This window comes from Alligator mississippiensis, chromosome 3 (assembly GCF_030867095.1).
Source record: "Alligator mississippiensis isolate rAllMis1 chromosome 3, rAllMis1, whole genome shotgun sequence".
In the NCBI taxonomy this organism is placed as follows: Eukaryota; Metazoa; Chordata; order Crocodylia; family Alligatoridae; genus Alligator; species Alligator mississippiensis.
This window is the reverse complement of record NC_081826.1, coordinates 22,649,647-22,670,612: the sequence shown is the minus strand read 5'-3', so window position 1 is coordinate 22,670,612 and position 20,966 is coordinate 22,649,647. Positions and strand designations below refer to the sequence as shown.

General features: G+C 40.0%; 1 protein-coding gene across 3 annotated transcripts in view; it reads left to right on the top strand.

The window, feature by feature from the left end:
- Nucleotides 1-20,966, top strand: part of COL14A1 (collagen type XIV alpha 1 chain) — a 178,614-nt gene that overhangs the window by 116,765 nt on the left and 40,883 nt on the right. For all 3 annotated transcript variants that reach the window (XM_019495707.2, XM_019495705.2, XM_019495706.2), the window contains 6 exons: nucleotides 4,102-4,179; nucleotides 4,456-4,542; nucleotides 12,071-12,124; nucleotides 12,521-12,616; nucleotides 13,916-13,969; nucleotides 15,665-15,718. In XM_019495707.2, coding sequence (XP_019351252.1) covers nucleotides 4,102-4,179; nucleotides 4,456-4,542; nucleotides 12,071-12,124; nucleotides 12,521-12,616; nucleotides 13,916-13,969; nucleotides 15,665-15,718 — 423 coding nt within the window. The remainder of the gene's footprint in view (nucleotides 1-4,101; nucleotides 4,180-4,455; nucleotides 4,543-12,070; nucleotides 12,125-12,520; nucleotides 12,617-13,915; nucleotides 13,970-15,664; nucleotides 15,719-20,966) is intronic.

Genomic DNA, 20,966 nt, shown 5'->3' with positions numbered 1-20,966 from the left:
TATAACTTATTTTAATTTTATTACGAAAAACATTTTTGTCATGATTTGTGTTTGCATAACATATATAGAGGTGATTGCATAATAATCCAACAATAGATTCTTGGTTTCGTGTATTGTGAGGGAGGGGGATGTATGTAGAGGTGTGGGTATGGTAGGTGAGTGTATGTGTGGTGTGGTGTGGTGTATGTCAGTATTTCCCAACTAGTGTCCTACGGCACAAAGATGTGCTATCAGAAATGAATAGGTGCGCTGCAGAATTTTGCCATGGCAAAGAGCTACAATAGGTATGAGGATGGGGAATGCCTTAGCAGGTGTGCTGCAGAAAAATGTTATTAATGTAAGTGTGCCTTCAGCTCAAAAAGGTTGGGAAACACTGGTGTATGTGTATGGTGTGTGTGGTAGGGTGTGGGTGTGTGTGAGGGGGCTGTGAGGGGATGTGGCTGTGTGGCGGGAGCATAGGGTATGTTGGGGGTTGTGTATATGTGGGACTATGGGGGCAGGGTGTGGGTGTGTGGGGTGTCCCCTGGGGGAGTGGGGAAGGCAGTCGGCTCCAGTGTGCAGGGCTTCCCCTCAGTGCCTGGCAAGTGCGGGGGCTGCACACCAGGGAGCACTGGCGATACAGATGACTTCATGGAGGCTGTGTCTCTCTCTGCAATGTGCAGCACTGGTCAGAGCTGTGCCTCGCTGGGCACTCATGCCCTGAGCACCCTGCCTGCTACTGCTGCCACTGCCTTCCGGGGCTGCACACCATGGGGGGACTGACTCCCCCACCCTTCCTCACACGCGCGCTGCTCACCCAAGCTCTGTGCTGCCGCCTCCCCACTGGGTGTGGGCTCTTTGCTGCCGTCAGCCCCAGCCCTGTGCTCCATGCTCCCACCCAGCTGCAGCCTCACCCCTGCTGCTTCTCTACCTGACGCCCTGAGCCAGCAGGAAATTGGGGAAGCAGAGCAGGTTCCCGGGGGCTGCAGCAGCAGCAGCAGCAGCAGCCGCCCTGCACAGAAGCTGCACACTGGCCAGACCTGGCCCTTCCGCCCACAAGGGTGGGAGCGAGGTGCAATAGAGTATGTTTGTGGCTGAGTGTACACATGGGCACCTCGATCCCACCCTTGTGGGCAGAAGGGCTGGGTGGGACACAATTTGTCGGGGAGCCTTGCAGGCCAGATGAAAGTGCTTGGTGGGCTTGATGTGGCCCACACGCTGTATTTTGCCCACCCCTACCCCAGTATTACTCGTTCTTTTAAAGGTATTTAATATTAACATATTTAGAAATGCAAATAATCTTGCAAAGTTTAATGAGTGGGAAGACTGTCTCCTGCCCTCTTTTTCGGGGCTCAATTCCACTTAGGGATATTTATGCAGTATTGTTACCAGAGTGCTGTATGCTTCCCCAGTCTCTCAGCTGTTGTGCAAATAGGAAAGATATAGATACGCCAGACGTCAGGTGAGAGAAGGCAGAAATTGCTTTGTTCTATTATGAAGAATATTCCACAATTTGCAGTCCAGTGCTGTGAAGCTATCACCAAATCCTCTGACTCTGGTTCCTCATTTTCCTCACAACCAAGCAACTTTCCCTGCAGCTGTCACTGCCATCCAACAAGCTATGGGACTAGCTTCTTCTTACCGTGGATGTCTTTTCTAATGTTCTCACAGACTTTTCAGATGGCTTTAGTCACTGAATGGGAAAGTTTAAATAATGGGAATGACCATCAACTTCTTAGCTTTGTAGTGAACAGCACCCATTTTCTTTGAACTTTTTTTGACTCTGGGATGAAGTTTGCAAAGAATTTGAACTTTGAACCAGGGTTCAGTTTGAATGGGACTGAGGTTCACTTTTAAAATTTAGCACTTCTGGGCTGATATTGCAATATTCTTTCCAATATTCTTTTGCCCAAGGAATATATTTCTGTGCATAAAAAAGAGCATTTAGGCCTGAGGCTTATGGATGAGAATGAATTTGTCAAGCTAATAAGAACAATTAAACAGAGCAACCTTTGTGGCCACATTCCAGTAGGAACAGACAAAGGGGGATTTAGAGAGGCTTGGGATTAAGGAGGTCTTTGTAAGGGGAAATGGGAAAAAATTACGGTTTTTGTTGGAATCTAGAAATCTATAAACGATAAGTCATTTATGAAATGGCCCACTCACTGAAATATGTGTTTGTGTTCAAATGAACTGTGTCATCTTATATAAGACTGCAAACAGAGGGTGCACACATGCACACACACATGCACACACAGACGTACACATATACACATAGGCAAATTTATACAACATCAAAAAAATCTGATAACCGTTCTTTGAAGGTTGCATTTTACTTTATTCATATTGAGTTGTGCTCATATGAGTAATTATGTCATAGTTCAGGCACTGAATAGAACAAGATGCTTTGTTTGACACAGAATAAAGTTTGCATTTGGATTTGCACATTTGAAGGCCTTAATTAAAAAAATTAATCGATGGAAAATGTAAAAAAACCCCCAATTTTAATTGAAATGTTTACATTGAAAAATGATATAACAACAGGTTTTGATGTTTTGACAGAGTTTGGTGAAACAGAAAAATTAATGGGACTTGAACTGTTTAAAGCTCAGTCAACACATGTGATTGAATTACAGTATATTCTCTGCATTAACTTTTGAAACTTATTTATATACAGACTAAAAAAGGATAAGCATAATGGGGTTATCTGATCTGAAAATAACTTTAGTCAGCCATCCTACAATAAGATCAGTGCAAGCAGACCTTTTGTCTTCACAGGATTAAAGGTTTAGGAAACTAAAAATGCTATGAATGCAGAAATCTATGAATAAACTTTAACAGCGGCAAAGAAAGCTTTCTTTAATAATTTAACTTGAGTCAGAAGAAACAACCTACATAATATTTTGAAATCAGAATACTGACTCATTCAGCATTTTCATGAACATCATAAAGCAATTCAGCAAATGGTTTCTATTTGCTCATTATTTTACAACAAAATATTTTATCACTAAGGATTTCTGGAATGTTTAATACAGAAAAAGGAACATGCCCATGTGTGTATATTTAATATGTACTGCATATATAAGTGATGTGCATGTGTGTAGATACAATATAGGTAGACACTTATATAATAAATATTACTGACAGGACCATGCATACATGCAATTCTTTTAGTACATATACTAATTATTTTGTGTTACATAACATCTCCTTCAGAAAGAAGACTTTGTTTTCTGCTCTCCCAAAATAATCAGTGAAATCTTTAAAACATGGTTTTGATATAACGAAGTGTGGGAGCAACAGCATAAGCATTTCTGCCATACCTGACAGGATCTCCATATTAAAATTTGCATCCCAGTCCAGAAAATGAGTAGTTAATGGAACCATTCAGATGGGTGTAGCCCAGGTATACCTGGGGGGGGGGGGGGGGTGCCCTGTCCTCCATTGACAGTGGTGGGGGTCAGGCAGGGTGCTGATGGAGGGGCCGACTACTAGAGCAGTTCCCTCTCCTCTCTACAGAGCCAGGCCGAGACCAAGTCCTTAACTATATACCAGTTATTACTATAATAAATACATGTACTTAAGCTAAAACATAAAGAAGAGTTAGGGGGGAAGTGATGAACATCCTGAAATTTTACTTACAATTTGTGGCTGTGTGAGTAAGACGAGTGATGGGGTCCAAGGTTAAATTTGAGCATCAGCCTGGGGAGTGAGATTAATATTTAGTTTTCTCAGATTCAGCTCTCACATAGCTGTCCCTTTATGCCCTTATTTAGGAGGGCAAGAAGGAGTGATGTAGCAAGTGGCTAAATCATAAATTGTGTAGTAGATAAAGGGAGCCCACTCTCATTCCTTGGTTAGTTGGTACAGGGCCTCTCCCTACACACTAGACCCACTTAATGCTCAGTAATCAAAATAGGATGGCTAGACCCACCCCCCCTCCCCTCCTCCCAGGTATATTTGCAACCTGCTGCTTAAAATATATTCACATGTCTATGTTGTCATTTTTCCACACGCCGTTCTGTTCAATTGGTCCTCTGTAATTGTCCCTTTCCCCTATGCTGGCTCCTCTTCTCACTGAACTTCGAAATAATGGACAATATTGTGCTTATTTTCAAACAGTTCCAGTTACAGATGTTTGACATTGCTTGTACTACCTCATGGGCCAATAGAGACAAATGCTGTGAAATTCCTGCCTTGGTAAGAATCCATTTAAAATCAGTTTTACTTGTTTCCCTTTTATTGAAACACATACTTTCACAATGAACCTCATGAAATCAGTGGATGGGATCTTCAAAAGGACCCAAGTGTGTTTGTGGGTACAAGCCCTAATGAAAGTCAATGGAATTGATAACCCTAAATCACTTAGGTGTTTTGGAAATTCCTGCTCTGTATTTACTGTATCTTTTTCTATAAATTATCAAGTATTGAATCAAGGTTGTGGGTAAAAACTTCCCTATTTTGGTATCTCCTCAGAGAGATGAGGAAAATTGCCCAGCTCTTCCTCATGCCTGTTCCTGTTCTGAAGTCAGCAAAGGACCACTTGGACCTCCTGGACCCCCGGTAAGTTTTTAGTCAGGTTTGCGCTCAAACATAGCAAATAGTGCAGTAATCTGTCTTCTTCAAGGAGAGGGGAATGGGCCATAGTCTACTGTTTCAGCTACTAAAATGAAATGACAGCTTTGTATGCTGGCAAAAAGCTGAATTTTCAGTCCACTTAACTAGCAAAGATCTCATGCAGTTTTCTCTGAAAAATTGGCTCTGTAAGTGAATCGGATTCTTATGGCCTAATCCAAATTTATGCCAATTAGATTAATATGTGGACTTCTTGCAATGGGTATCTGTCTCTAGAGTCAACAGACATGTCATGTCAATGGCACCTACATACAATTTTTAACCACTTAAGTGTTACTTGGAGGCTCTCTGAAATGCAGGAAATGTATAGGTTGGAATTTGGCTTTCTGAAATCCTTGATCAATCTATAGTATGTTTATAAATGAATGGCCAGATGATGCCTGATTGAAGTAGATGGAGAGCATGCAGTAAAAAAAGGTTAAAATAAGCTTTTTCTGGCCTGTGCTTGAGCCAAACTCATATAATATCCATGTTCAGTGAGGCACTGCTTCTTTTGTCAGCTCCTCAGTGTACACTGAGCCACAAAATGGATGAGGGTTTCAATATCATCCTATCATTTAGGTAGATATGCTGCTGACAGTGCAACCACCAACCAACTTGGCATCAGGCTTTTCAGATGGTGACACCTTCTTAAACCTTACAGTTCCTTTATTTATGCTACTGTTTTAATGCCATGATTTGATCCTTACAATCTGCTAGGGAAACATACTGTCCTTTTCCTTCCAGCCATATGGTCTTGAAATTTATTTTGTATTGATGGATGAACTAGCAAATACAGTCCAGGTTAAGATGCACATATTTTCCTAATGCACTCAGTGCTATGTTGACTGTGTTCCTAGGGGGTTACTAACCTATCCTCAGACAGCAGCATATGGATTGACATTTCAGGAGTTCAGTTTCAATAAATGTGTGTGGTGAATATACTAGTCTGGCTTTTCTACTGTACCAGAAATAATACATGAAATAATTCTTACCGGAGATGCTAAGTCCCAATCCTACAGCTGCTCCATATCAAGGAATCCATTTGAACTCTGTGGGAGTTTTGGATATAGAAGGCCTGTAAAATCAGATCCTAATTGGCTGAGAAATTTCTTGATCTGGGTTCAAGTCTGTAAATCTTGACAATGTTCTGAAGAATTGGGAACAGTAGGAATATGAAAGAAAGCCCAAATGTTTATAAGCTTAATACAAATTAAAATGAACATCATTATACATTGAAAAATGTAATCCTGTTTCAACACCCAGGAATGTAACATAATTCTTTTTTGTTATCTCTCATATCCCACTGGTAAATAAAGCCAATAAGGTTTGATGGTGTGTTTTTAATAGTGTATGGATGACCCTGAAATCTCTCTTTCCTTTTCATCACATCAATGATATCTTATCAGACTCATAGCTTAACAGAGTGCTGATTGAGATAGGATTGTGGAAAGAAAGGTTTCTCAGTGCAGAAATGAAATGCAGAGATAGTAAATACACATTCAAGGGAAGGTGCTTGCTTACTCTTTCTAAGAGTGTTATCATATTCTTTTAAATCTTACTTCACATGTAGCACAAGTGACCAATTACAATTGGCCAAAAGGTTGGGATCCTTAGGCCCCCTCTGCATGTACAGGTAAAGGTGTGATGGGATCTAATGCATGATCCACACAATTGAACCTCCTGCTATGCTACATGTTAATGGCAAGGAGGCGTAATTGTGGACTGCACATTAGATTCCATTATGCCTTATTGCTGGTGCAAGGGGAGCCCACCTCATGTACCAACAAGAAGCAAGTTCCCATGCCTAGGAGCCTCTCATCCCCCCAGACCAGGGAGTTATCAGGCACCCCCAAGCCCGGGAGATTATGGCAGCCATGATTTCCCAGGTGTCGGGGATTTCAGACACTCCTTGGGTAGCCACGCCACCCAGCTGCTGGGACCCCAAGTCAGCACCTGCTAGGGCTGAGTCCCCTCATTTGCAGGACTCCCAGCCCTAGTTGGGTGTGATACACCCCCCTGACTGGGAGCTCTGTCAACTGATGGGACTCCCAGGTACAGGGAAGACCCTGTTACATGTGCAAATTAAAGCTTGATAGCAACCAGCTATAAAGTTAGTTGCACAGAGCACTGGTCATCAAAGCCTTTTTTATTTCCACTCTGAACATCTCTGCCTTTGAGAATCCCAAAGACACTTCAGTTGGTGCAGAATATAATTGTTTACCTTCTTAGTGGGATGTGTCACAGCAATTTCTGTAATTTTTATTTATTCATCAGCAAATCTTTAAAATCTGAACCAAAGAAATGTATAGAGCAACTTGCAATGCAGTACCACATTATGACTGAGAGTTGTATTACCAATTTCTGTATCTGACGAAATAGACTGTGGCCTATGAAAGCTTATGCTTCTCTGAACCAATTTCTATGGTTCTCTGCTCTGCCTTCTGCCTGACTTCACACTAACATACCTAAGTACTAAGCCTGTATAAATAGGGCAGTATTTGATTAGGATTTGGATTTGGCTGTTTCAGAGAACACTGATTCGATTTGGAGGTTTGGATCACTGTCCCAAATTGATTAGGCGCTGGTTCGGAGAGATTCTGTGAATCAGCCATTGACTATAATGGGGAATCACTGAAATCCTAACAACTTTGACATTGTTTGGCAGATTTGGATGAAAACACCAGGGATGGTAGCCCCTTCCAAGGGCATGAGGCCTGCCACATTTCAAGGAGATAGGTGCAGGGGTTTCTGGGAAACTGTACATCAAACTGTACAAGGCAAAATTTGTGACGTGTGTGACTGTGTGTGGGTGTGTTAAGGTGCAGCGGGATGAAAACAGCAGGGATGGTAGCTAGGGGTGTGCGAAGCAGGCTGTATTCTATTTGGATTCAGATTCAGTCCAAATCAGGGACAGTGATTTGGTTAATTGATTCGGATCACTGTCCCCGATTCAATTCGGATGAATCCGTATCTGAAGATTCGATGCCAATTCAGAGAATCAATGATTCGGCCATAGACAGTTTTAAATGTTTTTTCTAAATACCCCAAGGTACTAGGTGTGGCTTATGAACATTGCAATGCTGGGGCAGATAGAGCATCCCACAGGAGGGGGGGGCCCGTGTGCTCGGTGGTAAACCCGGAAGTGGACCGGAAGTTTTTGGTCCACTTCCAGGTCTGCCGGGGAGCGCATGGGGCCCTCCCCCCTGCACCCTCCCAGATCAACAGTCATCCAAAGGGGACCCTGGGAGCTCCTGCACACCCAGGAGGCACCAGTCGCTCAGCCAGGGGAGCACATGGTGGGGGGCCCTGCTGCGCTTCCCAGCAGACTCCGAAGTGAACTGGAACTGCTTCTGGACCACTTCTGGGTCTGCTGCCAAGTGTGCTGGGGAGCTCCCCGTGCTCCTGTGGGATGCTCCAGCCACCCCACCCCAGCATTGCAGCATTCATGAGCCTGGTACCTTGAGGTATGTAGAAAAAACATCTAAAGCTGTGTCTGCGTCCAAATCTCAGAATCTTTCTGAATCTCTTATTTGATACGGAGAGATTAAAGGGTCTCTTGATTTGATTCTGATTTGAAAATTCGGCCACCGAATCAGGCTGAATCTCTACCAAATCGAGTCAGGGACCAAAGCTTTGCACAGCCGTAAGGCTAGCCTATAACAGGAAGCCTTCCCGGTGCTGATCTCCACCTGCCCACTTGTTTCTGGGCCAGCCACCTGCCCTTCTTTTGCTCAGGCAGAAACAACTCACAAAAGGGACAGAAAGGCTGCAGACAGAGGCTTTTATGCTGTTTCTATGTCCCTCCCCCAGAGCACTGTAATTGGATAAAATACATTTAGTTTCATCATATTGAATGTCCCTGTTTCCTCATCAGGCTCATAATTTTTTTTTAAAAAGCACATTTTTACTGAATCATAGATGATAGTCTGAAAAAAAGCCTATGCAGTCTACCAAATGGCTTTGCCGGAAGCATAATTTTAGTATAGTCAGTTTTTCCTAGTGCTTAATCTTCTCTTAAACACATCTAGTAAGTTTTCAGTTATCTCCAGAGGCACATTTATGTAATCTTATGTTGAATCTGGGGCCTCTATCTATTTAGTCCTAGCAAGTGGGGCACCTTAAAAGAAAACGTCTTAACTTTCGTAAAGATCTCATGCATGTGAGCTTTAAAACCCTGCAGGTTATAGCTATGATAACTTGAAGGAGCATACTTTCTCATGTGAATGTTTCATTAGAGATAAGAGATCTAAATCACACAAAAAGTATATCCTGCCAAACTGGAAAAAAATAATCCAAGTGTCCTTTTTTTAATTTAGGCAGAAATCAACTTTGTTTTGAAGTTTTATTTCTTATGTATATGACTTACATTAGTAGTATGTGAAAAAGACAGCCAAGAACATGAAAAAGCAGGTGAATCTTTTTAATTTTATCATGGCTTGCAGTAAGATGAAACCTGTTTCCCCCCATTTCTTTTTTTATATTTTCTAGTTGATAAGAGGTGTTTATTAGGCCCCTGGCACATGTTACATTTCTGGCATGTTTAATGTGTTAATGGTGCTATAAACAGCCACAAGCCACAAATTCATTGAATTTATGGGGCCATAAAATGGCTAACAAGCCACGAAGATACTCCCTCAAAAAATCTGTAACACCTTTGTGGCTGGTTTGTATGCCTCCATACATTGTGGCATGCCCAACTTTTCAGTGCTGACAATCAAGTGATTGTTAGCATCGGGACGTGGATGGCCCCTGGTCTGGAACCTGGCTGGGGGCTGCCTGGGTCCCAGTGCTGACAGTAATTGTCAGCATCTGGCTGTGGGCTCAGTGGGACCCAGCATCTTAAAGAGCCTTGTCATGCAACCCTTGCTCTAAGGCTTTTTAAGGTGCTAGGTCCCTCAGAGTATATGGCAGCTTCGGGATCTGGCAGCCCTCCACTGCCTGATTCTCAGGACTGGACAAGGGACTGTCCTGAGTCCTAAGAGGGGCTGCCCCATACCAATCCCAGAGATATCCCATTCCCTGCTGCTTGTGTCAGACACCTCTTAAAACTGATGCATGCCGTTGGGGTAGTAGAACCTCCCTCAAGCTGCACCATGAGGGGTGGGTGTTCAGCCAGGGCTCCCAGCTGCACTGGGCATGAAGCTCCAGTTGCATGCCTGCCTTTTCATGTTCTTGGGTGCCTATGGCAGCTTTTGGTTCCCCAGCTGCCACTTCCACATGCTGAGGGGGTGCAGCCAAGGAGTAGAGAGATTCTGCTCCCCATTTGTAGGTGCCATCCCTTCTCTACCCCATTGGTAGCTGGCAGTTGCATGATTGGCATTTCTGGAAATTAATGCCCCATTCCCACATCTGGCATGGAAGTTTGTGTGATTTTAGGGAATGGGGCATAAAATTCCTCAGACCCCAATGAGATGACTGCCTTAGTAGTAGTGCATAGACAATATACAACTATGTACGACCACAAAAAACTATTCTTTCAAAAAATTAATAATATTAAGTAGCAAAATTGCATAGTATCTAGGCTCAAATGTGAGCATAAAAATAATCTAACTCAACAGGACTTGTCATCCTAGAATTCAGTACTTATGACCAATATATTTATTTGCCAACCAGTTAGATAGACTGTTTGACTCTGGAAGAAGTTAGAAATGTTGGCGGAAAAAAACAAAACAAAACCATTATTCATCTCTGATTCTGCCCAGAATCAGACATTCACATGTGCTAATTGTCTAGGCAATATAGCTCCGAGGAATGAAAGGAAAGAAACTTCCTGCTTCATCATGTGACTTTATCTTAAGCCAAGATTTTTTTTTTAAGAAGTCAGGATTTTTTTCCTCCTTTATAAAAATACCATAATCAAGTAATTTCTGGATATTTTTGATGGAAGCCTTCAGAAAGTATATAATAATGGGTAGCATTGGTAGTGTTTCTTGTACTTAAGGATGCCTAACATTTTTCATTATAAGATTCAGTTTTCTGTTACTTGTAGCTTTGCTAAACTTTAAAGAGAAGAGGTACCAGGTGAGACAGATACTGCCTGTATTTTCTGTGTTTAAAAGCGGTATTGTATTCTGGTAAAAGTGGAGAATAGATAAGCATTATTAGAAGCTAGAGAAAAAAAAAACTTTATAGTAAGAGACTTAAAGAGCTCAATCTGTGTGTTGTATTAGAAAGGTGTTAGATGCTATTTCATTACAGTGATTAATTACCTTCATAGGGGAAAATATCAGTTTTTAAAAGCCTGAGAAAGGCATGATGAGAATCAATGGCTGGAAGCTTAAGCCAGACAAATTCAAACCAGAAATAGGGCCCAAATTAGTACGATTAACCATTTGAACAAACTGTGGAGACAAATGTTAGATTCTTCCTTGCTTGATGTCTTCAAATTCATTCCGCCTTTCTGGGAGAAGGGCATTAGCCAAACACAAGTTATTAGACTTCAACATGCGTAACAAATTGGAAGAGGAAATATTCACTTGATTGGAATGAAGACTTGCGAAGATTTGTACTTTGGAGGCAGGGCCTGGGAAGAGGATGGAAACACATGTAGATGAGGAGCCTGCACAAGTGTGATGGGGTTGGGTGCCAGGTGGTGGAGCAGAAGTGGAAATGGGAATGGGGGTGGGAGGAGGTGTGCACTTTGAGCTGAAAAAGCTAGGAGGATGGGACAAGGAGGAGTGTGAATGAAAAAATAGTAGGTGATCCTGTAAATGTAGATTGTCAGGCCAGGTTACAATTGTACAGACACTGTTAATACTGACACTTTGTATCATTAGAGCGCTTGACGTAATGTACTTTTTAATGTGATTTAATATTGTCTTCATATGTCTCTGCTAAATACAGGTTTCTTGCCCTACAAGGTAAATGTTAGGCTTTTTGGGCTTCAGCAGAAACCAATATCTGCTTAAAGTCTTGCTTGCTAATGGCTCATGTAGAACTATTAACAATAGGAAGGGTAAGGTAGAGGTTGATTATCAAATGATTAACAGATGTAGGAGACATCAGTAAAAAAAGCAGAGGTGGGAGAAGGAAGAATGTTCTATCAGTGGATGACTGAAATTAAACTGCAGTAAATCTAATGGGTGGGATTTTTTGCCTTATAAAAATATTAGATTCATTGGAAAATCAGCATTTTAGTGTAATGTAGTGATCTTGGAAAGAGCCAATTTGCGTATTTTAGCAACATGAAAAAATTGCCACCACGTATGTACACATCTGTCCATCCATATCAGAGGTTGCTGCAGTATTTTGAAGCTTATTCATTATGGGCCCTGATTCAAGAAAATAGTTAAACCTTGTGATTCAGTCTGCCATTACATATGATATCACTTAAGCATGTGCTTAACTTTATGCTGACACTTGGGTCCTAATTACTGCAGTAGGCCTACCAGAATAGAATAATATATAAGATTCAGGAGAAAAGGAATACCCGAGTTTTATTGTTCTTGGCTAATGCTATACCTGTGCTTTGCAGGGTGGTCCAGGGGTTCGAGGACCAAAGGGCCAACGTGGTGATCCAGGTCCAAAGGTAACTTCCACCATTATACAATATGCACAATTATAACATGCAAAATTTCTTAGCTTTCATCTGTTTGCATCTAAAACTGGATTTTGGCATAGACTTAATTCCAAATTGTCTGTTATGCTATTAAAGAAGTCATGTAGCCAACTGACATAGGTTTTTGGTAAAGGTCACTGGTTCCCAGGTTTAAGAAGTGTGCATAGTGTTCCTGTCAGCACACATCAGCCATTTTTAACTTGTGTAAGGACCTTTGTGAATAGGATCCTTATTGTTCTGTCATGTGTTAACTCACAGTTCAAGTGCTTTTAAATCTATTAGTATTTAATTCCTCAGACTGCCCCTTTGTATATAGAGTAAGGGTTTAATATATGGTCTTTACGGTTTCCTCTCTTTCTACTGCAGGGCCCAGATGGCCCACGTGGTGAAACTGGTACTCCAGGACCTCAAGGGCCTCCAGGACCTCAAGGACCAAGTGGACTTTCTATTCAGGGGATTCCAGTGAGTCCTAAATACACATAGGTTTGATGTATGGTATATTACAAGAGGATTAAACACATGCAGCATCTTAGATTATAGTGAAAGGTTTGATGAAACGAGATTTAGATCTGAGATGCAAAGTCCAGGTCTGGATCTGAGATTTAACAAAAGCTGAGACAAATGGGTGAAATTGGTTTTTACAGGTCCAGCATTCAGATTTGCATTTGGTTCTGAATGTCATTAAACTTGAGATTTTGGATCATAGTTTTAATACATACCCATTGGGTGAAAAGCAAAGAAAAATAAAGTTGGCGTGAACTGGAGAGTGTTGGTGGAATGTTTAAAGCATATTTAGATATATATATTAACACATATATAATATTAGGTTTTTTGGGGGACTTTGCTCTCAGGCCAGTTATAACTGAAGAGATGTTCATATACAAAAACCACTTCCTTCACCACCTGAATTAACTGGCAGTGTTTGGTGCATTTGTTGGCAGCCTCATCAGAGAAGCCAAAGTGCGAATAGGCACAGAGCCTAAAATACTGTCTAGAATTGGTCCCTCAGTGTCATGGCTGAGACGTGTTAACAGCATGGTGCCCTTACTACCAATATCTATGCTGTCTTATAAATAACTTAAAGGTCTTGTGTTGGATGTGAACAGACTGTGAGAAGTATCAAACAACCACCTTTTCCTTTCTGAAAAATCTTAAAGACTTGAATAAAATATCCTATTGTTTCTGGGAATTCTTAGGAAAAAAAGTAACCAAGATATAGGATTCAATAGCAGGGATAATTCAGCAGGTTTCATAGAAATGATCCCTAACATCTATATGTCTTTGATTATTTCAACAGACTAGGCAAGGTTTTACAAATTTACAATCCTTTCTGTCAAATTTAATAGAAAAATATATTTCTGCAATATTTATATTTATTAATTTAAATCAAATTCTATAGAAAATATATCCTTCTTTATTACACTCATATATCTCATGAAAGCCCATATAATTTCTATAGAGCTCTGTTGGTTTAATTTTACAAGACATTTTATAAGGGCTGAAGGGCTAATATAAAGGAAAAAAACCGGAAAAAGTTGTAGCTTCATCAGGATCATTTTGAAGCCTTTAAAATGGAGATTCCTGTTCTTTATTTCCTTTATCTCTAAAGATTAATTTATATTTTTTACAAACCAAATAACTTTGTTGATAGGAAAAATTAAAGTATGATTAATTTTTTGTATGTTGTTTCAAAAGGCACAATTGAAAACAGAAGCAAAGAGCCATGTATATGTGTAATTGTGTATGATTGTTCATTGTCAGGGACCATCAGGAGAAAAAGGAGAGAAGGGAGATCTTGGCCCCCCTGGCTTACAGGTACTCACTGCATTCTTGTTATAAGCTATTATTGTGTACTATAGAATCATAGAAAAGTAGGTCTGGAAGTGACCTCTGGAGGTCATTTAGTTCAACTGCTTGCTTGAAGCAAGATCATCCTATCCAAACCATCCCATACAAATCCCCACCTAACCTATTACTAAAACTACACAGTCAACCCTGCTACACAGCCATAAGGCATAGCACCTTAACCTGCCATCAGTAAAGCCGAGGGAAACGGTGGCAAGGTAGATATCTTTGAATGTGGTATTGTGAAGTTCAAGGCAGATACTGAAAGCTACAGACAGGCACTGTAGCTTTGGTGAACGTGAAAGGATTTAGAGTCAGAAATCTCTCACTTGTATGCTGCTGGCTAGATCCTACTTCATGTATTAAGTGCCTAAGTGTGCTCCTTTTCCACCATGTTTGAGATTGAAAATTTGTTAATGCAGTTACTTTTGTAACACACTGTCATCTCAGCCTTTGCATAAGGCACAAGGACTAAATCGTGTCCAGCATTTTTAACTCAGAGCTCAGGGACTTGGGCATGATGGAATAGGATTGCATTTAGGTGCTTCCATCCTAATAGATGGATTAGTATTTGGCCCTGTGTGTACAGACAAATCACTTAGGGCTTCTCCTTTTTTGTTTGCAAATCCCCAAAACTGAAATTTTATGGATTTGGAGAACAGGTTTATCCACCATCAAGTTCCTGCTTGCAAATCAGGTAGTTAGTATTAAATTGTTTCCTTTGCACCCATAACATTATAGCTCAGATGATCTCTGGAACAAAATTGGGCACTAAATTTCCCTGAGCCAATCTGAGTACCAAGGTCTCATACTTTTTGTTGAAGACAACTTATCTAATTCTCAGCCTAAAACATCGATTTCTTACTTTATCACTCTTTGTTATGATTTTTAGTACAATCTTAAATAATTCCATCCTTCCTGTTGTTTTATACCTTTCAAATATGTGTCAGTTATTATCAAGTTCCCCAACTTTTAGTCCTGAAAGATATCAAAAGTTGACTTTCAGAAGCTTTCCTTATAAATATTTTTTTCCAGCATTAAGAATCATAGCTACAGTCCTGTGATGGTAGTAATGGTTCCAGAGTAACTTCAGCATCCGTTGGCACAGAGGGAGGATTTCATTTGAACTTTTTGGAACCTTGCCAGGCAGAGCTCATTTATATCATGCTTGGTCAAGTATTTGTTTCTTTGATATTAATGCACTGAGTTCAGATAATATGGTAATGGATACCATTATAAAAAAAAGAGGGAGAGAAGGAAATATGTTTTTAGCATATGGGTCTGATATATCTTGGTGGACTTACTCTGTCATTAAACTGACATGAGGTCTGGCTCTCTTTTAAGTGAGTTGTAAAGAAAGCGTGGCAGCATTTATCTGTGAACATTCTTTGCTGTCAGGTAATGTATCAAAACTGAAATAACTAACTGACTCTGAAGCTTGGTTATATCAATAAGCCTTGTTTATCTAACCCGCATTTTGTTGAAATACAACATTACCTTACAGTCACAGACCCACCCTCAATCACCCTGCTGCTTATCTCAGCCTGTGCTTATCCTCAAGCTTGTGATGCCATTTCATGTAAAGGAGGCTGTGCTGTATTATGCAGGGTTGTTGCCATTCTCATCTTCTTTTAATCATTTTCATCTTCCTCTCATTGTGTACAGGGCGTCCCAGGAGCGTCAGGATCACCTGGACGGGATGGAACTCAAGGTCAAAGGGTAAGGTAAACCGGACAGGATTTCTTACCACTAAGAATTTCCATTCCATCAATGATGTTGACCATCTGTGGAAGTTGATTTTATAATATTATTTAAGATAACTCATGTCTTGTTGGTATTCTGAAGACCTATTCCTTCTGACAGCTATGCTGACAAAGTCATCAACTGATCATTGTAATTATGAGTCGTGGTGTACAGCTAATCAAGCGATGCAGTGAAGAAGTGGAGCTACACCAACGGTTCTATGATTCATGCTAGTGGGCATAAGCCACGAACTATATAATATCTTTGTAAGATGTTGACCACTTGGAGATGAGTGCTTTGTGTGCACTTTAACAGGGTGTAATGAATGAGATATATTTTACGCAAGGAGTGGTGTGAGAATTCAAGACCTGTTAAATGTTTTTAACGACAAGCAACCTGCTTCTTTGGTTATAGATGCATAAGATATCTGAGATGGGTGTTGGGACTGAATCTGAGAAAAGTGAGTCAGACTGCGGAGCGAGGATATGTCATGAAGAGTGTAGTGTTAAGTTAAAAAAAAAAAGCTGGTTGTTATGTATGTGCCTACTATACTCTTATCAACTTGTTCATATAATTGTTCCTGTTCCCTGCATCTGGTTTTTGTCTTTTTAGATTGTTTTTCAGGACTAGAGTTGTATCTTCCTATGTGTTTGTAGCTGATTCGTTATAACTGCAATCTGTATAAATAATGATGATAATGGTCTATTTTAGATTTATACCTAGTAGATCCCATGCTTTAATGCTACAGTTGTGGTGGAATAAGGCTTTTTATTAATTTAAATAACAGTGGATGTGTCTAGATGAGAAACTATCACTGTAGCAACAAGGTATGGCAACGTAGCTCGTTGTTACAGTGATGTAGTGTCAGTGGGCATGAACCATGACACTGCCTGTACTGTGCAGTAGCAATGAGCTACTGCACAGTAGTGCAAGTACTGAAGCAAGTACTAAAGCAAATACTAAATGACCCTACAGTAACAACTGCACGGTCAGGTGCGCATGTAGATGTGCCTAGTAAGTCTGATGGCATAGTAAGTACTATGTAGTTATCCCTCTCATTAACACTACTATCCCAACCAGTTATTTCAGCAGAGAAGCCAGGAGTAAAATGGGATACTTTCATGTCTATCAGAACAGTTTTGAGGAATGCTGGCAGTAAGAAAGCTTGTTCTGATGGTGTTTGTTTGGTAGAAATAGTTATCTTCCATGTCCAGCATTCTTAACCTGAAGCTCAATTTTTTGCTGTTTAAAGATATACTGTGGGTAAAAGATTATGTATGTAATAACTGTGCAATCAAATGTACCTGACCTAAGTGTTTAGCGTTACTAGTTACTGAATAGCAAACAAAATTACACAGAAGTTTGCTTTTGAATTAAAATAAATCTAAAGAAAGAATGAACTAAGGATAGTAGCTTTGATCAGCTTTCTTCCATTTGTGGTAAAATTGTCAGATATTTATATTCTGGCTGGTAACCAAAAATAAGGATCTAGCATTAACTGTTGTGGTTAAATATATATGTGCTTCCACCTTTTCTTCAGATAAGACTTTCAGAGAATCATCTTGTCAGTCTAGTCTCATTGCAACCTGGCATTAGAAAATAATCCCTAACTGATTTATTAGTGGTTTTGGTATAGTATATAGACTTACATTGGACTTATTTCCCTTAAAAATACTTTCTCTACATTTCACTTAGAAACTTTTGATTTAATCTCTACTTTGATTTAAAAACTATATATATTTATGAAGGCAAGGATTTATGTGGGTGATAACCTTTAGTAGACCAATAGTATGTTTAGGATAGACTTAGACAAGCTTTTGGATGCAGTGCATCCTTCTTCAGGTCTGAGGAAAAAACAAAAGATATTAAAAGTTTTCTGTGATATTGGAGAAGAGAGAAATGCCCAGAGACAGCAGACAAGCACATCACAAAAAAAAGGATAGCTTGATTAGTGGAAGATCAGGACCTTTCAAAAGCAAAGAGGGTCATTATCACCTGTAGTATAAAGAAAGATTATCTGGAATTGGGTAGACAGTAGTGTGCCATGAAGTCAACATCATCAGCCTTTCCAGCCAGATGCACTGAATTTTTTTATCTGGTTTCACTTTTGGAGGTATTAGTAAATTTTCCCCTGCCACAAAGATAGTGAGGTTACAATACTTTTTGTAATTGCAAAGAAACCATGGAGCTTCCTCTTTACTCTTCTTGGCATTAAGATGAGAGCCAAGTATATAAGAATCTGCACAATGATAATCATCTTTGAACATTAGGTATGTGATTAATTTAAAGCACGTGAATAGTTCTTCTCAAGTTAATATAGTATTTGGAGCCATTGATAGTTTCTTTCTGAAATTAAGAAATAAATAGAATGTAAAAAGATAAAGATTTATGCTGAGTTATGCTCCATTCAAAAGCAACATTTTCAGCTAGCTGGTTCCAAGTTTACAATTGAATTGTAAGCCAAGCATGAGATCATGCTTGATGCATGACGAATAGATCCAAGGAGGTGATACTTCCCCTCTATTGGGTGCTGGTCAGACAGCAGTTGGAGTACTGCGTGCAATTCTGGGCACCGCACTTCAAGAGGGATGCGGATAACCTGGAGAGGGTCCAGAGAAGGGCCACTCGTATGGTTAAGGGTTTGCAGGCCAAGCCCTACGAGGAGAGACTAGAGAACCTGGACCTTTTTAGCCTCCGCAAGAGAAGGTTGAGAGGCGACCTTGTGGCTGCCTATAAGTTCATCACGGGGGCACAGAAGGGAACTGGTGAGGTTTTATTCACCAAGGCGCCCCCGGGGGTTACAAGAAATAATGGCCACAAGCTAGCAGAGAGCAGATTTAGACTAGACATTAGGAAGAACTTCTTCACAATTCGAATGGCCAAAGTCTGGAACGGGCTCCCAAGGGAGGTGGTGCTCTCCCCTACCCTGGGGGTCTTCAAGAGGTTAGATATGCATCTAGCTGGGGTCATCTAGAGCCAGCACTCTTTCCTGCCTATGCAGGGGGTCGGACTCAATGATCTATTGAGGTCCCTTCCGACCCTAACATCTGCGAATCTATGAATCAAAAATGTTACTGTACTGTATGAAAAAACCAAGCATCAGACAAATCTCCTTGTCTTTAAACCTTTTCTAAGTTTGTTATTTTTCCTGTCTTGTCTGCTACATATCTCTCTTTCTTTCTAATACTTCCTTTTTTTATTGCCTGCTAGCATTTGACTGTCTATATAGGTTTTTTCATCCGTACATATCTTTATGGTTCAGCTCCAGCTTCAGCACTGAAGAGATGATAAGTGTGGCCATTTGCATTCTTGCTGTCATGTTGTCTAACCTCATTCAAAGTTTCTCTTTGAAAACCTCTACTAATTAAACCCCAGTGCATCATCCATAATGAATAAACTATTTGTTAAACCCTAGTGCATCATCCATAATGAATAAACTATTTGTTAATTCAGTACACTAAACATGTACTTTGTGCAGGTTAAATACACAAAGCAAGTCCAGGGGATGGGGTTAGTGATGGTTCTTAGTATTGGTAGGACCTGTAACACACGTTGATGAGTGTGTTACAGGTTCTCCCTGCATCCAGTCCTTACAAGGTGTACATCTGGTAGAAAGCCTTGGCTTGCACTGTTAGCTGTTTTTGAGTTTAGTAGTAGAGGTCCTCAGCTCTGTGAGCCAACATTTCAAATCTGGATTAGTACTCCCATCTGGAGAACTGAACTGGTTCTAGTGTGGAAAATTTTTGAGGAAAAAAGATGGGGCAGACAAAGGCTTTGATTAAGTCAGGGACAAGCATGTGACTCATACTGGACACAGTACCTGTATGTATATTAAGGATGGGAAACTAAATCAATTAGCACACTTCTTTGCTATGTTCAGTGTGTTCTGGTATTGATCAAAAGCACTAGCTGGGTCATTCATTTCTCACAGAATTTGGCCTAGTATTTGCTTAGAATTTATGCTGTTATCACAATTTCTATGGCAACATACAGTCATGTTATATACACAGAATGGTAGGCTATGTTCTCCATTCTGTTACACTCGTTCTATGGTGATGTAACTCCATTTATTTTCATATTATACAGTAGTTTTATGTTGACCTAAGGGCAGTGATTGCAGGACACAATGCATTTTTAAGGGGAAGCTAGTTTGCAATGGAGTAAGCTGCATTTCTAAGACATCTGCAAGAATGGGAAAGGGGAATTGAAAACTTGCTGTGAAATGAATTGTTTTTCTGTCTAATGTTCTCTTTGTCAGGCTTCATTCTGTAAGACAAGCTCTCTAGTAATTTTACAGCCATGAATATAAAGCAAATATGTTATTAGAATGGAGGCTTTCCATGTTATTCTTAACTTCTGATTGGCATTTATTATTCACTGAAATATTTTAGGCATAATAGCCCCAGTTCAGCAAAGCTCTTGAGTGTGTGCCTAAATTTCATTGACTTTAATAGAAGTTAAGCACATGCTGTAGTCCTTTCTTGAATATAGACTAATATAATGATGTTTTCAAAATATCCCTGAACTCAGATCTTTTTGTTCTTCTTCTGGTTGCAGATTATCAAGGTTACTTCCTTTGTTCCTTTCTACTTTGTCTTAATTTCTGATATTTAGGATTTCACATTTTTATTGCAATCAGCTGATGAAGGTCTATTTGCTTTTCTTTTGTAGCTTTTTAAAATTTGTTTGCTCAGTACAAAGTCTAAAACTTTTCTTTTACATACTGATAATTTTTATCTAGTCTATTTATCTAAATAATTGGGGGTTCTTTTACAACTACATCTAATAATCTAGGAATGTCCTTTCCACTAATGTTCTAATGACTAATTCTAGTAATGTCCCTCCCACTAATACCTTTTAGTGTTTATTTCAAAATGAACAAATCAAAGTATAACCCAACCAGGTGCATAGAATTAAAAAGGAAATCAGTTTCATAACAGATTGCCCATGCTATGAAATAAAAATGCGATGCAATTTAAATGCAATTTAAAGGTTGAAAGAATCAAAGTCTGTTTTCTGCTAATAAAGCAATCTCTCTAAGTAGCCATAACAGTATTTTTAAACAGTCTGGTACCTGGATTAAAGCTAGATTTCAAATTCATAGTAAGACCTGCCTCCCTTTCCTGTCATAGGCTTCCTGATGTACAAGGAAGAAATAAAGAAGCTGGGAAAAGAGAAATGCTTTTGGCTTGCTTTAGTGCTAGTGATGTGGCACATTTGAAAG